General features: G+C 45.8%; 1 protein-coding gene across 2 annotated transcripts in view; it reads right to left on the reverse strand.

Annotated features, from left to right (window-relative positions):
* GLIS1 (GLIS family zinc finger 1) overlaps nt 1–2,652 on the reverse strand; it is a 258,432-nt gene extending 255,780 nt beyond the window's left edge. Inside the window, exons 1-2 of one of the 2 annotated variants that reach the window (XM_067535552.1) lie at nt 2,559–2,652; nt 1,309–1,699 (exon numbers count right to left, since the gene is read on the reverse strand). In XM_067535552.1, coding sequence (XP_067391653.1) covers nt 1,309–1,660 — 352 coding nt within the window. In that variant the 5' untranslated portion in view covers nt 1,661–1,699; nt 2,559–2,652. Of the gene's footprint in view, nt 1–1,308; nt 1,700–2,558 lie in introns of those variants that run through there. The other variant, XM_067535553.1, reaches the window with a different exon arrangement.
* Between the last annotated feature and the right edge of the window lie 16,522 nt (nt 2,653–19,174).

Raw genomic sequence — 19,174 nt, forward strand, 5'->3', positions numbered from 1 at the left:
TGGGAAAGCAGCAAGGGTGTGGCTGGTGGCACCACAATCAGGCAGGCAGAGGGAAGGGAAGAGTGGGCAGGATGCATCCTTTCCACAGCCTATGTAGTAAAAAATGCAGCATAGGTGTGCTACGGCTCTGCGAGCTCCCCCATTCCCAAACCAAGTTGCAAATCCAATGTATTTGGGCTGTGTGCAGTAGACAAATTTCACCCTTGCTGAATTTGGGGAAATCTTTAATCAGAAGGGGAATGCTGCAGCTCTAGAGAACATGAAGGTTATTCATAACCCATTGCTCCAGTTTGCATTTGACTGAGATGAATGAATATAGTGGGTCCATTACCCTAGGTGAAAGCTCACAAAAACAAACATTTCTAGTCCATAGGTGAACAGTCTACTTTAATTTTCAATAGAAAGGAAAGAAATAGGTGCAATTCCTAGTGGGAAGTATCTTACACCAGCTAGACAGAGGACACTTCCACAGGTTTTTTATACAAAGAGAAATCACCTTGTGGTGAACATTATAGAAAAAAGAGTGCCTTTGCTCTAATAATCCATGTGCATCTGTCTAGGTGTGTGGCATTGTAACATGGATGAGATGCTTGTAATCCCTCAGAACACAGATGTATATCTCTAGCGATTATCTAGAGAGTGGGATAGTTTAAAATTGAACCTTGATAAGTTAACATATTCAAATTTCAAAAGGACAGGTGTAAATAATCAACTTCCAACCAAATTTAATGCCATAAATTATTGACTTTAAGAAAGACGGATGAAAAGATGCATTTCTAAACTAAAATAATTTGATTTTATACAATGCCTCTCAGACATCAGGAATCCTTGGATTGCTTACAGATAATGTTAATCCCGCCTTCTCAATATCTAACGTACAAATCCAAACAACTGCAGTGAAACAATTCAATAAAACTAGGCATTTATTTTCAGCCACAAGAACAGTATGAAATAAGACCTAGCCCAGTTCATCCCAGTGAGCAGACCCACTCAATGACAGTTTAAATGACCATTCCCTGTGTGCTTTCCAAAACTGAGAAGAAGCTGCTCAAGGAAATTAAAGAGGATGCTTGTCTCAAGATTTTCTTGAAACATATCAAGAACTCTATGCAGTCCATTTGCAGAAAAAGTCTGGTTTATATTATCTTGCATTAAGAAGGTGGAAAGAAAAAAAAACTGCAGCGTTAAATAAACATTTCAGAATATATCCTGAGGACCAGAAAGAAAAAGGTTGTTATGGATTAATTTTTGTTGCGTTTTTTTTGTGTTTGTTTGTTTGTTGTTCAGTTCATGCATTTTATAACTCACCCTTCATGCTTTGATGTTTCTGTTGCTGGAAATACTCTTTGGAGCTTTTAGGACATCGGAACTCCTGTGTCCTCTGAAGGATCGGAAGCCTCTCAAATATGCTCGGTCTTTTGGGGATGAAATCTAGCAGCGGCACTGACATTTCATGTGGACTTTGCTGCGGTTCTGTATTGTTACTGCTGTTGTTGACAGTTATTTTCAAGGACATCTGAGAATTCAAAAAAGCTTTACCACTGTTGGAACAAGTCACTTGTGGCAGTTCCTTCATAGGCACTACTTGGCATTTATCAATCACTTCAAAGAAGGCTGCACTGGTACTGGGTTTCTGAAACTCTGCAACCTCATAGTGCATATTTGTGTCCCTCTGCTGGAAGGGGTCCTTGCTTATCTCCTACACAAAACAGCACAAGGAGTGTCACATGGCATGGAAGCGGACCCTCTTTACATTCTTAAAGCAATGGAAACAACAGTTACAAATATCCTACAAACTTGAGGTCTAACATCAGATCCCTTCATTCATGCTAGCCAGCCAGTCGTTTAAAAGAAGAGGCTGCTTGCAAACGCTGGGAACCTTACAGGGTTAATGAATACAGGCTCAGAGAGAGGTTTCCTGGTGTTTAATCAAACAAATCCTGGAGGACTGTCCGATGAAGTGTAAAGCGGCGCTTTCCCCCCGTCCGGGATCACAGAGGCAGGGATGGAAAGGCACGTGCGAGGAGGGCTCTGTGGCTGTCGGGGGTGTGTGTGTGTGGGGGGGGGGTGGGGGGGGGGTGTTAAGCTTTTAAAGGTGGTTGGTTGGTTTTTTCCGAGTGTCACCGCGGGTCGGTTCACAGTCGCGTAGGGGAGAGGGGCAGACAAACGTGCCGTGTTTTCTGCAGGCTGGGTCCGGTTCAGTCGAACCATGCAAGTCACCGCCGCACCCGGCCCGGCCCCCCCGGACACGCCGAAACGCGGTTTTCGTGCACACAGCCCGGCGGCGGCCGTTCGTAGCGCGCTGCGCAGCGCCGAGCTCTCACCACGCGCTCAGCCGCCGCGGGGTCCCTGCAGCCCGTGCCCGCGGGGGGGGGGGGAGGAGCCCGGCTGGGGCTGAGCCGCTGAGGGTCCCGGGCCCAGGCGCCGGCGAGGCAGATGTCACCGGCCAGCAGCTCGGTCTGGAAGCGGCGGCGGCTGCTCCTCTGGACAACCCCGCGCCAGCCCAGCCCAGCCCCGCCCGCCGCTGGGGACACCCCGCCCCGCCCCGGCTCGCCTACCTGGCCGGGCTCCTTCCGTCCCCGCCCCCGCGGGAGCCCCTCGCCGCCGTCGCTCCGGAGCTCCCGCCGCTCAGCGCCCAGCAGCCAGCCGCGCCCCCGCCTCCGCTCCGGGGCCGGCCGCCTGACGGACGCCAGCCCGGGCCATTGCCCTGCCGCAGCGCCGGAGCTAGCCCGGCCCCCGAGCCAGTCAGGGCGGGGAAGGGGAGGGCTGCGCCGCCCCCCTCGGCTCGCGGCTTGACAGGCTGGAGAGCGGCCGGGGGTGGGGGGTGCGGCGGCCGGAGCCCCGCGCCGGTCCCACGCGGCCGGCTGGGGAAGTGGGGGCAGGGCCGCGTGGGCGCATCGCGCGCGCGTGTGTGGGCGGGGAGGGGTGCGCATACACCCGCCCCCTCCCCCGACACGGGTCACGCGCGCACATGGCCACAGATTAGCACCCCCATCACAGGTGTAGAGGTGCACACCTGCACTGGCACACGCGCACACCTGGGCGTGCGTACACGCACGCACGCACGCCGGACGGGCTGCTGCTGCTGTGCACCTGCAGATCACTTACCCAGCCCCCAGCTCAGGGCGATAGGACTCCGTCGGCCCCGCGCGCTGCCCATCCGGCCCTGTCTGCGCAGAGCGGTGGCGTTGTCTCTCTCCGTGCACCTCCATTTGGACACGCCGTTAGCCTCCTCCACCCATGAGGATGTGCGGAGAGAGAGATGCTTGAGCTGGGCACGGATGCTGCGCGCACCCGTTGAGGCCATGTCACGCGGTGCGGGTGCAGTGTCAGGGTGCCTGCGACCCGTCATGCAGCTCACAGTCCAATCTGACTGCAGGGATGACACTGGGCCCTGACTGACACTCTGTGTTGTCTCATGGGCTGCCCGGGGCCACTCAGACTGAAGGCTGTTCTAAACCAGGGTGTTTTCATTCCCCTGCAGGGCAAGCCCAGAGGATATGCCCACTCCACCCCTATGAGGATGAGGGACAACTCTGTACCTACTGTTAGAGCCCCTCTCCCCCCCATGAGGAGTGTCGCATAGCAGCAGGGCTGGGGGGGTCCTCTGTCCTTTGATGGCACTTGCCATACCCATGGCAGCTCACCTGGCAGCATGTGATTCACATGCTATAAATCACTTAGGCCACTTGTAAGTATTAAAAACAAAACCAGTCTGTTCTTTCTGAATGTGAAGGGTCCCTTTGCACTGGTGTAACTCAATAGCATCTAGTAACAGAACCAGAAGTTGGCAAAGGAGTAACCCATGGAACAAATATCATGGCTTGGAGGAGCCAAGCAAGATACTGAGGTTGAAAAATTAACTAGTGGACATGAACATCACATTGTGACTCAATCCAGGGGTGATGTTATGAGGGTTTTAAAAAAATCAAGCGTGTTAACCTTATGTTACCATCTTTGGCCACTACTAATTTGTTGTAGCCCTTCCCGTACTCTGACTATAGCTTGCAAGGACGGGACCATCAGGACAGCAGCAGTTCCTTTTCCATTTGGAAAACGTCTAGCCAATCATAGGGGTTACTAGAACTGAATAATAATAATTTAACATGCAGATTTAGTACAGTAACTCACTAAGCCATCATGACTTGGTGAAGTGACATTAAAACTTATATGGGGAAATATATATATATATATATATATATATATATATATATATATATATGTATGACATAATACAATGTAACCAGGGAAATGGTATTGGTGATTAGAAAAAGAAAGGCCTAATGTTTACATTAAGCTTAAATACACAGGGTCTGATCCTCAGCTGGTATAAATTGATATAGCTACACCAATTCATAGCAGCTGAGGACCAGAGCAGCAGTGTATTTTTCCTGGGAGTTTTCTCATCACCAGAAATTGGTCCAATAAAAGATATTACCTCACCCACCTTGTTTCTCTGTTTTTCCTGGGAAGTAGGTAACATCAGATATGTTTTGTAATTTCCCATCTTGAGTTTTCTTTTTTAGATGGTAAGGATCTTTCTAAACTAAGAAAAGAAGGAAATTTAACATCGAGGCTGCTGTTGATTTCATTGTGAGGTGGCCGCTTTGGGCCACTTACGTCCAGCTGTTGTGTTATTGAAGCATATTTCTGTAGTCAGACTGTTTTCTCTTGACAGTTCAGTGACGGAATTTCAAGTCACTGGGCCAAATTCAACCCTGGTGCAAGCAGATGCCACTTCACTAAAGTCAGTGGAGTGAACTGGCTTATGCAAAGTCTGAAACTAATAAAATACTTTTTTCTAAATACCAGCAGAGGCCGCCACATGCTTAATAGAATTATCAATGAAAGCATCCCTCATCTCTACCCATAAAGCTCCTGGAGCTGTTCAACAAAGTAAAACATTACAATGAAAGTAGTGCAAAAAGAGGGGGGAAGAGACAGCCAACATTATCAGTCTAAAAGGACACTGCTTTCTATCAGAGAGGTGGGATATGAGCATGGCTGGATTTAAGGAGGAAGCAAGTCCCACACTCAGGAGCCACTCCAGGAAATGCCTGACACCTTAAGGATGAGGATGGGGAGCTCTAACCTGCAGGCACTGGGGCTGGATTCTGATCTCTCACTGGTGTAAATCAGGAGTAATTCCACTGAGGCCAGTGTGAGCAAGAGGAAAGTGAGGCCCAAAGGGCAAGCACAGATGGCTGCCACGACAAAGGCGTGTTCACTCCCTGCTCTCACACCCTGCACAGAGTAATCAGGGTCCTTGCAGAGAACTCCAGTTCACCCGCATCCCATAGACAGTGGCAAGTATCCTCCTCTGGTTGCTTTCAAAAAGCATTTTACAATATATGTTAGTTCTGGAGTGCAAGGCCAGGCAAGTGCATTTATTATGGGGAAGACTTTTTCTGCAGTAGCTGCCCAGGACTTTGCTGGATGCTTGGCTTGTGTTATGAATGCTTTCTCACCCCAACATTGTCACTGTGTCCCTTATCTGGATTATCAAATCCCATCTTTGTACATCTCAGGTAAGTTAATCATTGGGCCCTTTCACTCAGGAAAGAGAGTCACTATCACGGTTATTTCAGTGTTGATTTTTCCATCAGCCATTTGGCTGCTAAGGGCTGAGTTCAGTGCGACTGGCCACTCATGTGTATAAAGATCACAGGCTGTCATCACTGCCTCCTCCCCACCTCTGATGGTGTCACCATTCCTGTCCCTGGAGTGGCAGAGAAGGGCAGGACGTCCTTTCCCTGAGAGTCCAGGCAATGCTGGCCTGTATTCAGAGCTGCCCAGCAGTAGGGAGAAGAGAGAGTTTGCTCTGGGCCTCTTATTTGAAATGGCTCCCTCACTGACTGGCATTGCAACCGGGCACAAACCTGAGTAATGCTGCAACCCTGCAGGGCAGGTTGCACTGCCATTAGCTCAAATTTGCTCATGATGGAGGGGTGGCTGGGCCACCCCTGAGTGGCACTGTGACCCCATGTGCCAGGTTGCAATGCCCAGAGGGGGAAGCAAAGCCCAGCCCCCTGGATAGGAGCTATCACTGTCACGTAGGTACAGGGTGGGCTAGTTCCAAAAATCCCCACCTCCCACCAGGGCCTCCCCTCCGTAGTGGTTGTTTTGGGAGGGTGGGGGCTCCTCAGTTTCAGAGTTTGCCCCAACCCCCCAGTAAAGCTCTGTGCAGCCCTGTCTGTACTAGAATTTAGTTTCACTTTCTAAAACGCTTCAATTAAGCTGTTGGGGGCTGGACCATGATTTGGATTAAGTGCCCACAGCAAGGGGTAAGAACATTCCTTGGGTGACCTGGCTCTGAGGTCCAGGAACATATGAGTGGTGCTATTTGCCTGCTTATTTCCTTCCTAGACCAAGGGAATGACTCTCTATAATAAAATTCCAGGATTGTCATTGTGTGTGTCACTCTGACACCTAAAATGTTGGCATGGGGCGCTAGAAGCAGCTTGAGTCATCACTGGGTTTTGTGGTCTGGTACTGTCCAATTTTTAAGTTCTCAGTCAATTTGACTTTACGCATCACACCCCTGTGGCGTGCAGCAACAGCAAGGCATGTATCCACGTAGTGCCAAGAGTCCCCGCCCATTGTGATAGAGGTAATCCAGCCAATCACCACCCTTACTCTGCAGCTATTTGCATGCCACAGTTCCATTGATTGCATAAAGGAGATTGCTCAGGTGGTTGATTACTTGACACAACTGCCACATTGGTGCCACAGCCCAGGCTTTCAGCTCCTAGTGGGTAGTGACTGACGGCGAGAAGTAAACTACATCCTCCCAGCAGCAAGAAGGAAGCAGAGAGGAAACGGTGATGCAGACAGCTTTGTCCCAAAGCTTGCTGAAGCTACTTCTGGGTTGATGCAGTATAGGTACCACGCCTTGCTCAGGGCTGGGTCTATCCTCACAGTCCAGCCCTAAGGGAGTAACCTTGCTCCCATTCAGATTAGATCAAGACTAAACAATTAAGTCCTCTCACTATTGTGCATCTAAGAGTTCTTCACGTTCTTAACACACTGCTCGTGTAATGTGGTTCTAAAACAAATCCCTGACCACACTGACTGGGGAAACAATGCTACCAACAACGGTGATGCAGCTGTAGCTTGCTGATTGTGCTTTCAGTGCGGACCAGAGCCATAGAAAAGCATGGATCCCAACACCCAACTTTCATGTGGGGGCGGGGTAGAAAGACAAGTTCAGTTACTGCAGCTTCTCAGACTGAGGTCTTTGGAGCATTCACTGATGGGCTGCAGCTAACTGGTCAACGCCATGACACTGATGCCTCCTCTGTCTTTCCAGGTGCTTCTACAGGCACTCAGGTTCTTCTTTGCAACGAAGAGCCTGCACACCTGTAGTGGCAGCTGTAAATAGGGAGGATGAAACACAACGGTCTCTGCTTCAAGCTGCTGCTCTGTGAGGAGGGAGCAGGAGCTGATTCCTGAGACCAAAGTATGTGAAAAGGGAACCAGAAAGCATCTGCAGGGGGACAGAAGGACCAGACACTAGTGCGGGGGCAGAGGGACAAAAAGGAACAACAAGAAAAATGGATGAAGAAGGACATTAAATGAAGCCCCACACTGATCATCCCTCTTAGAGCCTGATCCCTGAAATCCATAGCAGTCCACTGCAATCAGTGGATAAAATACTGTCTCCAAAATACTCTCCTTATATTACCTTTCCTAGTAATTAACTGCTATGGTAGCCACAGGGATGTTGTCTGATGGCAAACAGAACAGGGGATCTCCACAAGAAACTCTCTATTTAATGTGGGTCATGCTCCAAGGTCTCTGTTTTAGTTCTTTTCCTTCAGATAAAACCTACTCAGTGAAACAAACAGTTACCTTTAAAATGGACTATGAAGCGTGAATGCACACATCTGATCTATTCATCACTGGCTTCCACACTGAAAGCCCTACTTCTGCTTAGGTAAGGAAAAACTATTGATGGGGGGGCGGGCTGAAGTTTTTTAAAGGGATATGCTTGAGATGGCTATGCCTTAGAATTCTCCTGCTTTCACAGTTGTCACAGTGGGTAGATGTTACCATCAGGATTCTATTTAAAACAAAAAACATTCCTTGCGGGAGAGATGAAAAACCCTATTATAAATAACCCAGTTTTCAAATGTGCTGTTAATTCACACGCACAAATTAATGTACAATGTCACGCAAAAATCCAGGCTTGTTTTTATTTTTACTGCACCACAGATACCATAAAAAACAAAGCCAGACAAATTCTTAACCAAAGGGGAAAAGTTCTAGAGGGGTAGCCGTGTTAGTCTGTATACAGCAAAAAACAACGAGGGTCCTGTAGCACTTTAAAGACTAACAAATTTAATTTCTGCAGGCACAAGCTTTCGTGGACTGCAACCCACTTTGTCAGATTCAAGAAACAGAAATCAGATATGTGGTGTATATATATACATCCAAGGGTAAGGAACAACAATGGGGAGGGTAGGTGTTAGCAAAGTCCATTCAGTTAGAGTAGTTGAGGCCTATTCACAACCATTGATTAGAAGGTGAGAATGTGTGAACAGTGACAATTACTTCTTGCAATGAGATAACCATTCCAAGTCCTTATTCGGTGAATGAGCTCCTTATGGTGTGGCTGATGTGGTTACAACCTATCCTAGCAGATGGTCTCTCACTCGCTCAAGCCGTGGGAGGCAGACCTATCCTTGCTTACAGACAGCCCCAAACCTGAAGCAAATACTCACCAGCAACCATATACCATACAAGAAGAACACTAACCCAGGAACCTATCCCTGCAACAAACCCCGTTGCCAACTCTGCCCGCACATCGACTCTAGTGACACCATCACAGGTCCTAACCACATCAGCCACACCATAAGGAGCTCATTCACCTGCACATTTACTAATTTAATATATGCCATCATGTGCCAGCAATGCCCCTCTGCCATGTACATTGGCCAAACCGGACTGTCACTATGCAAAAGAATAAATGGACACAAATCAGACATAAAAAATGGTAACATCCATAAACTGGTCGGAGAGCACTTCAATCTCCCAGGACACTCTGTAGCTGACTTGAAAGTTGCCATACTTCTACAACAAAACTTCAAAAACAGACTTCAGCGAAAAACTGCAGAGCTGGAACTCATATACAAACTTGACACAATCAAACTGGGTCTGAATAGGATGTATGAATTGGATGTATATATATATATATATATGCCCCCTATCTGATTTCTATTTCTTGCATCTGACAAACTGGGTTGCAGCCCACGAAAGCTTATGCCTGCAGAAATTAAATTTAGTCTTTAAAGTGCTACAGGACTCTCGTTGTTTTAACCAAAGGGGATATCTGTGGAGATGGGTTCATTTTTAAAGACTGATAATGTCCCTTTTAGGCAGCACAAAAAGCATGAAGTCCTTTCCTACAGTGGTTTTCAAATGACCTCCTAAATTAAGACAGCAAGGTCAACCTGACCATGAGTTATCTAGCAGTGTATTCAGCTGTTCCTTCATAATTTACAGATTTGTTTAATAATCTTGTAGTTAAAAATCCCCTAGATCAGTGTGATTTTTGTCTTTCAAAAGCCTATTTCTTTTCCATTGGAACTAGTAGCCAGCATATCTTGGACTGGGAAAAACAAAAGAAAAATCTCTAATTTGCTTTAGATACCAAAAATGTAATAGGTGGCCAGTTTCCAAGGAGCAAAAGTCCAGTACAATTCCTTCGGTCCTTTTTATTGGAAATTTGTCAGATAACTGTACAGGATTCCAGATTAAAAAAAACTATTCTAACTAGCACACTCAGGGTTACTGTTCTTTAGATGCAAAAACTGTAGTTATTTCTGAAGCAGTTAGTAAATAGATTAATCTCACACAGTAAATCCATCATGCATACAAAAAGCAAAACAAATCAGCTTTAAAAGAACATTGAAGCTGCAAAGTAAACCCTCAAAAGTTAAGAAACACTAGAATTCAGGTTGCCTGTGCAACTTTTAATACTGGATCCAGGTGGTAATTCTGTTTAATATTTTTTCTCCTCATTAGCATGAGGGCCACACACTGAGCATATTCAGTGGAGGGTGAAGATGGCATGCAGCACATTCAGAAATGTTAATCCCTTCCTGGGCATTTCTATGGGGCTCATCACTATACTATCAAAGTGCTTCACAAACATGAGTTAATGAAGATAGCTTCACAACAGCCCCTGTGAGGTGAGGAGTAATAGTATCTTCATTTTGCAGATGGGGAAGCTGCGGCAGAGAGATTAAGGAAAACTTTGTCAAAGGTGTCCACTAATTTCAGGGGGCAAAACTGGAGCCTGAGTTTTCGGCGTACTTAGTGTTGTATAACACTTAATGTGTTCAAAGCGCAGCCCCCATGGACTTCCGGAATAGCTGTGAGCACTCAGCACTTCTGCAAATCAGACCCCAGGTTCTCAAATTGTGCACCCACAAAGTGAGGCACACACAGTTAGCGACCACCCATGAAAAGTTGGGTTTAAGTGAATAGAAACACTGGATTTATGGCTTATTACAACAATCTGTAACCCACTTACAATCCCTCCCCCACCCTCCGTTACTTACCCCACACACACTTCCTTTCCTCCTAGGACTGGAGGGGTGCTAACAGGCCACTCACTTTGAATGTTCCCTTGAAATATGTGTTAACTACTTTTGCTAAACGATCTGTTCCACCTTGTATTTAGCAGTGACATTCTAAGGCCTGGTCTACACTAGAGACTTTTGTCGACCGAAGTCAGCATTTTGCACCAAAAGAGTGGTGGTGTATATCCTGCAATCCCCTACCCCAGCCCACCTAACTCCACTGATTTTGTGACAAAATAAAACCACTTGGACGAGAGGCATAAAGCCTTTTGTGCCAAACTTTTAGCAACAAAGTATCAGTATAGACACCATGCTTGGGTATGTCACAGTAAATGGCCTCCAGGAAGTGACCCACAATGCCCATCCTGACCACTCTGGCCATCAGTCTGAACTCCGCTGCCCTGCAGCCATCTGCTCCTCCCCCTTTAAAACCCTGGGAATTTTTGAAATTCCATTTCCTGCTTGGTCGGCATGGAGAGCTCACATCTCATCTTCCCAGCTGACCATGGCGGCTCCACAAACCAAACGCTCCCCCCCTTGGAGCACACCGGAGCTTCTGGATCTGATCAGCATTTGGGGAGAGGAGGCTGTGCAGTCTCAGCTCTGCTCCAGCCAGAGAAACTTCTATACGTATGGTCAAATTTCTCATCTAATGGCAGAGAAGGGCTGTGAACAGGACACGCTGCAGTGCCATGTGAAAATCTAGTTGCTGAGGCAGAGGAACCAAAAGACTAGAGTCAAACCATTGGTCTGGTATAGAGCCAAAGACCTGCCACTTCTCTAAGGAGCTGGAAACCATCCTAGCAGTGACCCCATCTCCACTGCCAGGAGCCCTGTGGATACCTCTGCAGGCCTGGAGACAGCAGACACGGGACTCAGTCCGACAAAAAGGTTGTGGATGAGGAGGTTGAGTAGGAGGACAATGCAGAACAGGGGACTGTGTCATTTTGTGACATGGGGAGCCAGGACCTCTTCTCAGCACCGGAGGGTTTGAGCCAGTCCCAGCCCTCCAGCTCTGGCATGTAGGAGAGGGGAGCTCGGCTAAGTGATTCTTTTGAGCTGATGCTGCTCGGTTACACAAGGTACATCTGTCCTTTGCTTTGTGGCATTATACAGGTGGTTGAAGAGATAGAAATGCACAACAGTAGCTGTGTTTGCATGTGCTTTCCATTCTCCTATTCAACTAGGCAGTGCAGCAGAAAAGTGTGTTAATACACACTGAGATTTCATGGGAATCCTCCAGAGAGATCTCTAGGAAATTTTCCTGGAGGTACTCACCAATCCTCTACCAGAGATTCCATGGCAGAGCTGCTTTGTTTCTTCCCCCGTTGTAGGAAACTTTAGGAATCAGCAATCACTTGTGCAGGGAACAAAGTGGCACCCAGGCAAGCAGCATATCAACCCACTTTGAAGTTGTGCGCATGGAAGAGATGCACTCTAGCATCCCTGCTTACTCTCAGGAGTGAGATATCAGCTTCTATGGACCCTGCCTGTGGAAAATGGTGGGACAATTTGAAATTTTGTCCCTATGTACCTGAATCAATACCCCAAACATTCACCAAGAACCTTTTCCCCAGCTGGAGGGCCCCCTGCCCCTGAGCACAACTCACCATGCCCTGCTTCATCATCGGGCTATGCACTTGCCAGGGACAGTGAGAAAGAGGTATATTTTACAATAACGAGTCAATGCTGTTATTGCACTCTCAATCATGCTTCTGTTCATTGCTTATTGTGCTTCTACAGATGTGACCTTGAAGAGAAACCCCTACACACCTGCCGAGCGCCTATGGCTGATAAGAAAACAACCAAAGAGAAGCAAAGAGGAGATGTTCCAAGAACTCTTTCAGTTCTTTGAGGTGGAAAAAAAAAGAAGAAAGGGCATGGAGACACACTATGTCCAAAAATCAAAATATGGATAGGCAGCTCCTTATAGAAGTGGCAGGTCTTTGGCTCTGCACCAGAGCAATGCTTTGACTTTTGCACATGATGGTTGCAGTTCATATTGATACACAGTGCAAACTGGACAGCAGTCATAGCGTGTTATTGTGCTGTTTACAAGGACACGTTGTTCATTGTCAAAATGGCTCCTCAAGACCTCTCTGATTCAAATGGCCACTGTTGTGCCCCTCTAATAGCCCTGACCTATGGTTGTTCATAGTCAGCCACAAGGTGATCCACGTCTGTGCTCCACCCAGGGGGAAACCTTTCACCCTTAGCTTCACAAATATTATGGAGCACACAGCAGGTGGCTATAACCATGGGAATATTTTCCTCATTTAGGTCTAACCTGCCCTAAAGGCATCGCCAAACTCTACCAAACAACATTCAAGGTCATTCAGCACCTGCTCAACCTGTTGGAATCTTTTGGTGTGGAAAGAGGTCCCTGCTTGCAGTTTCTGTACAGGCCAATATTCCTGAAGATGCGTGCGTCATGCACTTTCCCTGACCAATCCACAATGATCCACAAGCATCTGCAGTACCATAGAGAAGTACCTCTTTCTATTGATGTACTCCATCGCAATATGGTCCGGGACCAAAATTGGGATGTGTGCGCCATCTATTGCTCCATCACAGTTAGGGAATCCCATTGCTACAAGCCATCCATTATTTCACACACATTTCCAAGACTCACAGTCCTTCATAGGAGAATGCGATTAATGGCCCTGCACATTTGTGATAACACAGCTCTAATGGTGGACTCCTGACTCCAAACTGATTAGTGACTGACCAGTAGCAGTAGGAGTTGCCAGTTTCTACCTGATGATCACCACATGCTTCTCCACCTAGAGGGCAGCTCTCATTCTATTGTCCTTGTGCCACAGGGCAGGGTCGAACTTTGCAGTTTATGAAGGTGGCTTTGCACATTCGAAAGTCCTGTGGCCACTGCTCGTCATCCCAGACCTGCATAACGATGCGATCTCACTACTCAGTGCTTGTTTTATGCACCCAAAATCAGAGGTGCACCGTGTGCAGATGTTCCATGAATGCAAACAGTAATCTGGCATTGTTTGTTTGCATGGCACACGGCAGGTCAGGCACCGCCTCGGATTCCTGTTCCAATTGGGAGCTCGTGATATACTGCATGACCAGTCGCATGTCTTCAAAACACTGCCCAGCAGAGAGCAGTGCAAGATCCATCCTTCAGAAAGAGATGGCAGGCGCATAGGAGCTGAAGCTGTTGAAAAATGCCACAAAATGCAGTCGGAAACCCATGGAATGACAGGATGGAAATCATTGCATCATGGGACGTTAAGCTCACACCCATGATGCACTGCAATCTTCTCTGCCTTCCCATAACTCCTAGAGGCACCAGGTGAGTTGCACAGTGGGATAGCTGCCAACCGTGCACTGCTCTTACTGTTGATGCTAGAGCACCAACTCTGGACGCACTTCAGCGACATGACGAGTGCTGTGTGGACAGGCACAAGCATTGTAATTACAGTGCTTCATCGCTGTAACTTGTGCTGAGAACACTTTCTAGTGTAGACAAGGCCTGAGTTAAGTTTCCCAGACCTGAAGAAGAGCTCCGTGTAAGCTCACAAGCTTCTCTCTCTAACCAACAGAAGTTGGCCCAACAAAATATATTACTTCACCCACCTTGTCTCCTCAACCCAAACTTTTTGCATGGCAAGGTTACAAGCAACTGAAAATAGGGGCCTATTCTGGAAAGTGTTAGGTAACTTTAACCCTAAGCAGCACTGACAGTTCTTCCTATGACCTTGTTAACATACAAGTGGTGTGGCAAACAGGTCTCATGTTTGTTCATTTATGTGCATGTAAAGATATGGACTCAGGTCCCAATCTTGCAATGAGATTATAGAAACGTAGGGCTGGAAGGGACCTCACGAGGTAATCCAGTCCACTGTGCTGAGGCATGACCAAGTAAGCCTACACCATCCTTGACAGTGTTTGTCCAACCTGTTCTTAAAACTTCCAGTGACAGGGATTTTACAACCTCCCTTAGTAACCTATTCCACAACTTCATCATCCTTAGAGTTAGAAATTTTTTCCTAATATCTAACCTCAATCTCCTTTGTGGTATATAAAGCTGATTACTTCTTGTCCTACCTTCAATGGATAGAGAGAACAAGTGATCACAGTCTTCTTTGTAACAGCCCTTAACATATATGAAGACTTTTCCGATTGCCCCTCAGTTGTCTTTTCTCAAGACTAAAATGTACCCAGGTGGTTTTTTTTTTAAACATTTCCTCATAGATCAGGTTTTCTAAACCTTTTATCATTTTTGTTCCTTTCCTCTGGACTCTCTCCAGTTTGCCCACATCTTTCTTAAAGTGTGATGCCCACAACTGGACACACCCGCTGAGGCGGCAGCAGTGCTCATGAAAGCAAGCTAATTACCTCCCGTCTTATACACAACACACCTGCTCATACACCCTAGGTGATTTTAGCCTTTTTCACAACTGCATCACTGTGGTGGCTTGTATTCAATTTGTGATCCACCTTAGGCCTCAGATCCTTTTCAGCAGTACTGCTTAGCATTCATTTTAGTTATTCACTTTGTATTTGATTTTTCCTTTTTAAATGAAGTACTTTGCACTTGTCTTTATTGAATTTCATCTTATTTAATTCAGATCAATTCCCCAGTTTGTCAAGGTCATTTTGAACTCTAATCCTCTCCTCCAAAGGGCTAGCAAAATCTCCCAGTTTGGTGTCGTCCACAAATTTTATAAGCATACTTGCTACTCCGCTATCCAAAAGTTATTAATATCAAAATACCAGACACCCCTCCCCCCACCCAGTTGACAGCACACCATTGATAATTATTCTTTGAGTAATTTTTCAACAAGTTGTGCACTCATTTTATAGTAATTTCAATTTAGAGCACCTATTCCTAGTTTGCCTATGAGAATGTCACGTGGGACTATGTTAAAACTTACTAAAATCAAGCTGGATAGGGAGGAAGCTGTAGATGTGATCTATCCGGCTAGTAACCCTGTCAGAAAAGGAAATTAGAGTGGCTTGGCATGATTTGTTTTTGACAATTCCATGCTGGATATTTCTTAACCCTATTGGCCTTTAGGTTCTTACATAGATTGTTTAATAATTTGTTCCAGAATGTTTCCAGGTATCAAAGTTAGGCAGACTGGTTGATAATTTTCTGTCCGCACACAGGCACACTCCTGCACCTATGCAGAGGCCTAATGAAGTCTATGGGGGATCTACGTAGCTGTAAGAATGCACCTACGCAATTCTCAGTGCAGGATGGGGGCCTTAAATAAAGGTTGGCATGATTGATAGTTTTCAGTGTCTTGCCTAGTGCAAGTAAAAAGCAGACTAGCCTTCAATCTAGCTGTTTCCCTAAACGTTTGGAGCAGTGACCTCTGCTGGCAAACAAAAAGATTGAAACTTATCTGCTATCCTGTTCACCAAGTATGCAAACCATTACATAAGCTAACCTTCCCCCTTCTCCAAAACTCCCCCACAAAATTAGTGTTAGCTTAGCATTGGATATCTTGAAGATGGCTGGATTACAATGGAAAGTGATCCTTAGATATAATTTGTATCAGCCTTGGACTTCCTTTCCTTGAGCTTGAAAGGTGTTATATAAACTCCCCACATCCTACCAAATTCTCCCCAGAATTAGCACCTGGATCTTGTATTAAAACAGCACAGCCACTGCATGCCAAGTTCTGTTGACTCAGGCTTGCAGGGCTAAAAATTGCAGTGTAGATATTTGGGTTAGCGAGCTAGCACCTTGGCTCTGAAACGCCACCTGGGAGGATCTTAGAGCCCAGGCTTCAAGCCAAGCCCACACATCGACATACTATTTTTAGCCCTGCAGCCTGGGCCACTTGACCCAGGATCTGAGACTACACTGCAGTGTAGACGTACCTTCTGAGTGTTCTTTGGTAGTTTAACTTAATGCACTTCCAAAGCGTATTAAGCTACTCCACATTAAGGCATTCTTAGTCCACAGTAAGACTATCAGGGAGTTAGTGCAGACGCACGACTGCAGTCTTTCCCTGTATATAAAGACAAGCCCTAAGGCTTGTCCTCCTCTTTCCTGTTTTCTGAAGTTTGACTTTGAATGTGTTTATCTTTTTCTGAGGGTTAAGAGGTTGTTTTCTCAGCCACAAGCTTTGTGAGTAGTTTGTTTATATTAAGACTCTGCCCACCCGCAACTGAATACTTCAGCTGCAAAACTCTACCATGCTGTGTAGCAGCAGCAGCAAAAACCAGGCAGCTCTCCACTGGTGGAGAGTTGACAGGATATTTCAGGTACATGGAGTAGCACTGAAGGTGGATTTGGCCCAGGTACTAAATACATTAGACACTGGATGGTGCTTAAAAACTATTAGACTGTGCATACAGCAAGCATGATACATGACACATTAACAGCCAGGGGGAGCTTCATGCTGCATCTTCGATTAGTTGTTGTATGACCCATCACTTTTGCTCAGCATACACCATTACTTTAGAGAAGTTTACAACTGTTGATTAAAACTGGAAGAGAAACAAATTCATTGGTCAGAGGCTGAGACTTTGAAAAGTTAAACAGACAAACATCAAACGTAGAGAAAATAGAGGGTGCGTGGTAAGACAGTTGATGACCACCACAGCTCTATGTGGCTGAGGGGCTAATCATGGAAGGCAGCACTGACACAGAAGCCAGGCATGCCTCTCAGTGGCTGGGAGCTGGCTGCTGCACAAAAAGCTATTTGTATATTACAGACATTGTGCCTTACTCAATTCAGTCTCTGTCCAAGAGCACAACTGCTCTGAAGGCTGAGACTGCTTCATTTCAGGGACATAGTTAGGCTTGGAGCAGAGGTTGAGAAATCATTCATCAGTTTTTCAGAGGGAAAAGTGCTCAGACAAACCAGCTAAATCTCACCGTTTAGCTACCTTTGCCTACTAGTCGCCCACTGATTGAAAAGGATATGAATAAATTAAGTTTAACTTGGAAAGTAAGAGGGGGTGCAGAGGTTTGTAAATGGCAACGTTAATTTTACAATCCCAGTACAATGATTACAAACTATATGGACCTGAGATATCTTTATTTAAAAAGAAAACTGTGCACTTCAACTAGTTAAAGCTCCACCCAGTTCACTTCAGATATTCTGCTACAAAATATTTCTCCTTTTTATAAAGGAGACTTCTTCATAAAAATTGTCATTGCAACCAACCTGAGTCGGTTCAATTTACTTTCACTTTCAATAGACACCACAGTAAGCTGGGACAGCTCATCGGAGGCCAGGTCTACACTTACCTGGAAATTTGGCAGCAGTCACCGGGAGTTACGCATGCTATCTAGAGTAGCGTGCGTAACTCCCATCGATTTCGTAACGCCTCTTCTATATGGCGTCTTCACTGCATTGCACGGACGGGAAATGCGTTCCCATTGATGCAGCGCTATGCCACTTGGGGTGGTTTTAATGCATCTACTCATGGATCAATTGAGCGGGTCTTCACTGACCACTCAATCGATCTGGATAGATTAATCTGACCATGGCAAATTTGCTGCTGGCAATGAAGACATACCCTTAGAGAAGCTGATCTAGCCAATTGCTGTGTGCAGTTTGCCTTATATGAATTAAAATAAATTAGAGACCAATTGTAGAAGTGTTCTGCGATTTCTTCTCCAACCACTGCACTGCAGACTTTGCAGATGTAGAGATGGATAGGACAAAGAATCCCAACTTCATTCCAGACACAGGTTGCAAATAAAGGGTTATTTTTATTTAGAGGCAATTGTATATAAAAAGACTGTAAATGTTTATCATAATGGACCCTGAGGAAGACAGTAATTATCAGCAGTAAACACATTACAGCAAAATTGTTCTCTCCCATGTCCGTTCGGGCTGTATAGCAGTCACCTCTTCAGTTTGTTACAAGGTAGACATATGGATTTTTATACCACTTAAAATGACAAAAGTTAAACAGATGAGAATTTAAACAGAACTAATGCTGTATTTAAAATATCATGCTCATATTCCTTTGGAAAAATGTGTTTAAGGACACAATGCCACCCTGGGTAAAGCTGTGGAAAGAGAGACATGGACTCTTCCGTGACTTTTAATATCCATCCTTTCTGAGCAGAGACCTGTAGCTTTTAAAGAACTCACACAGCAATCCAGTTCTTGCTTTGCAAAGTACCTCTCTGGCTAATGCACATGGGTTTCTATGAATCCTACTCATTAGCAGTTGGGGGAAGGGGTATAAATCTTCACTGCAACACAAGGGGGACAAACCTCACACATTTTAGTTTCAAACAGAAGTCTGCATTTTAAGACTCTTGGTGACAACCATAATACAGTTAGTTACAATTCACAGTACATAGGAGTGATTCTCATGTGCACCTGCACTGCTAAGAAAACAGGTACAGATTTAACTGTTTGAAACTTTTGACAAAAAAGCATTTGAGCCAAGTCAGTACTAAGATGTAACTCATTCAGTTACCAGACCATATTTTGACCCAGCTACACTATGTAATAATGAAAAATGAGTAAGTCAAATTACAAAAAAGCCACACAAGGCAACAAACAAAAATACTGCCCAAATACAAGGCAGACCTTAAATTCAGAGGCAACCTTAAATAAGGTGGGATTTAAACACAGACTCCTTAA

This window comes from Emydura macquarii, unplaced genomic scaffold (genome assembly GCF_026122565.2).
Source record: "Emydura macquarii macquarii isolate MOO-44397 ecotype Brisbane River unplaced genomic scaffold, CSIRO-AGI_Emac_v2 contig_3506, whole genome shotgun sequence".
NCBI classification, from domain to species: Eukaryota; Metazoa; Chordata; order Testudines; family Chelidae; genus Emydura; species Emydura macquarii.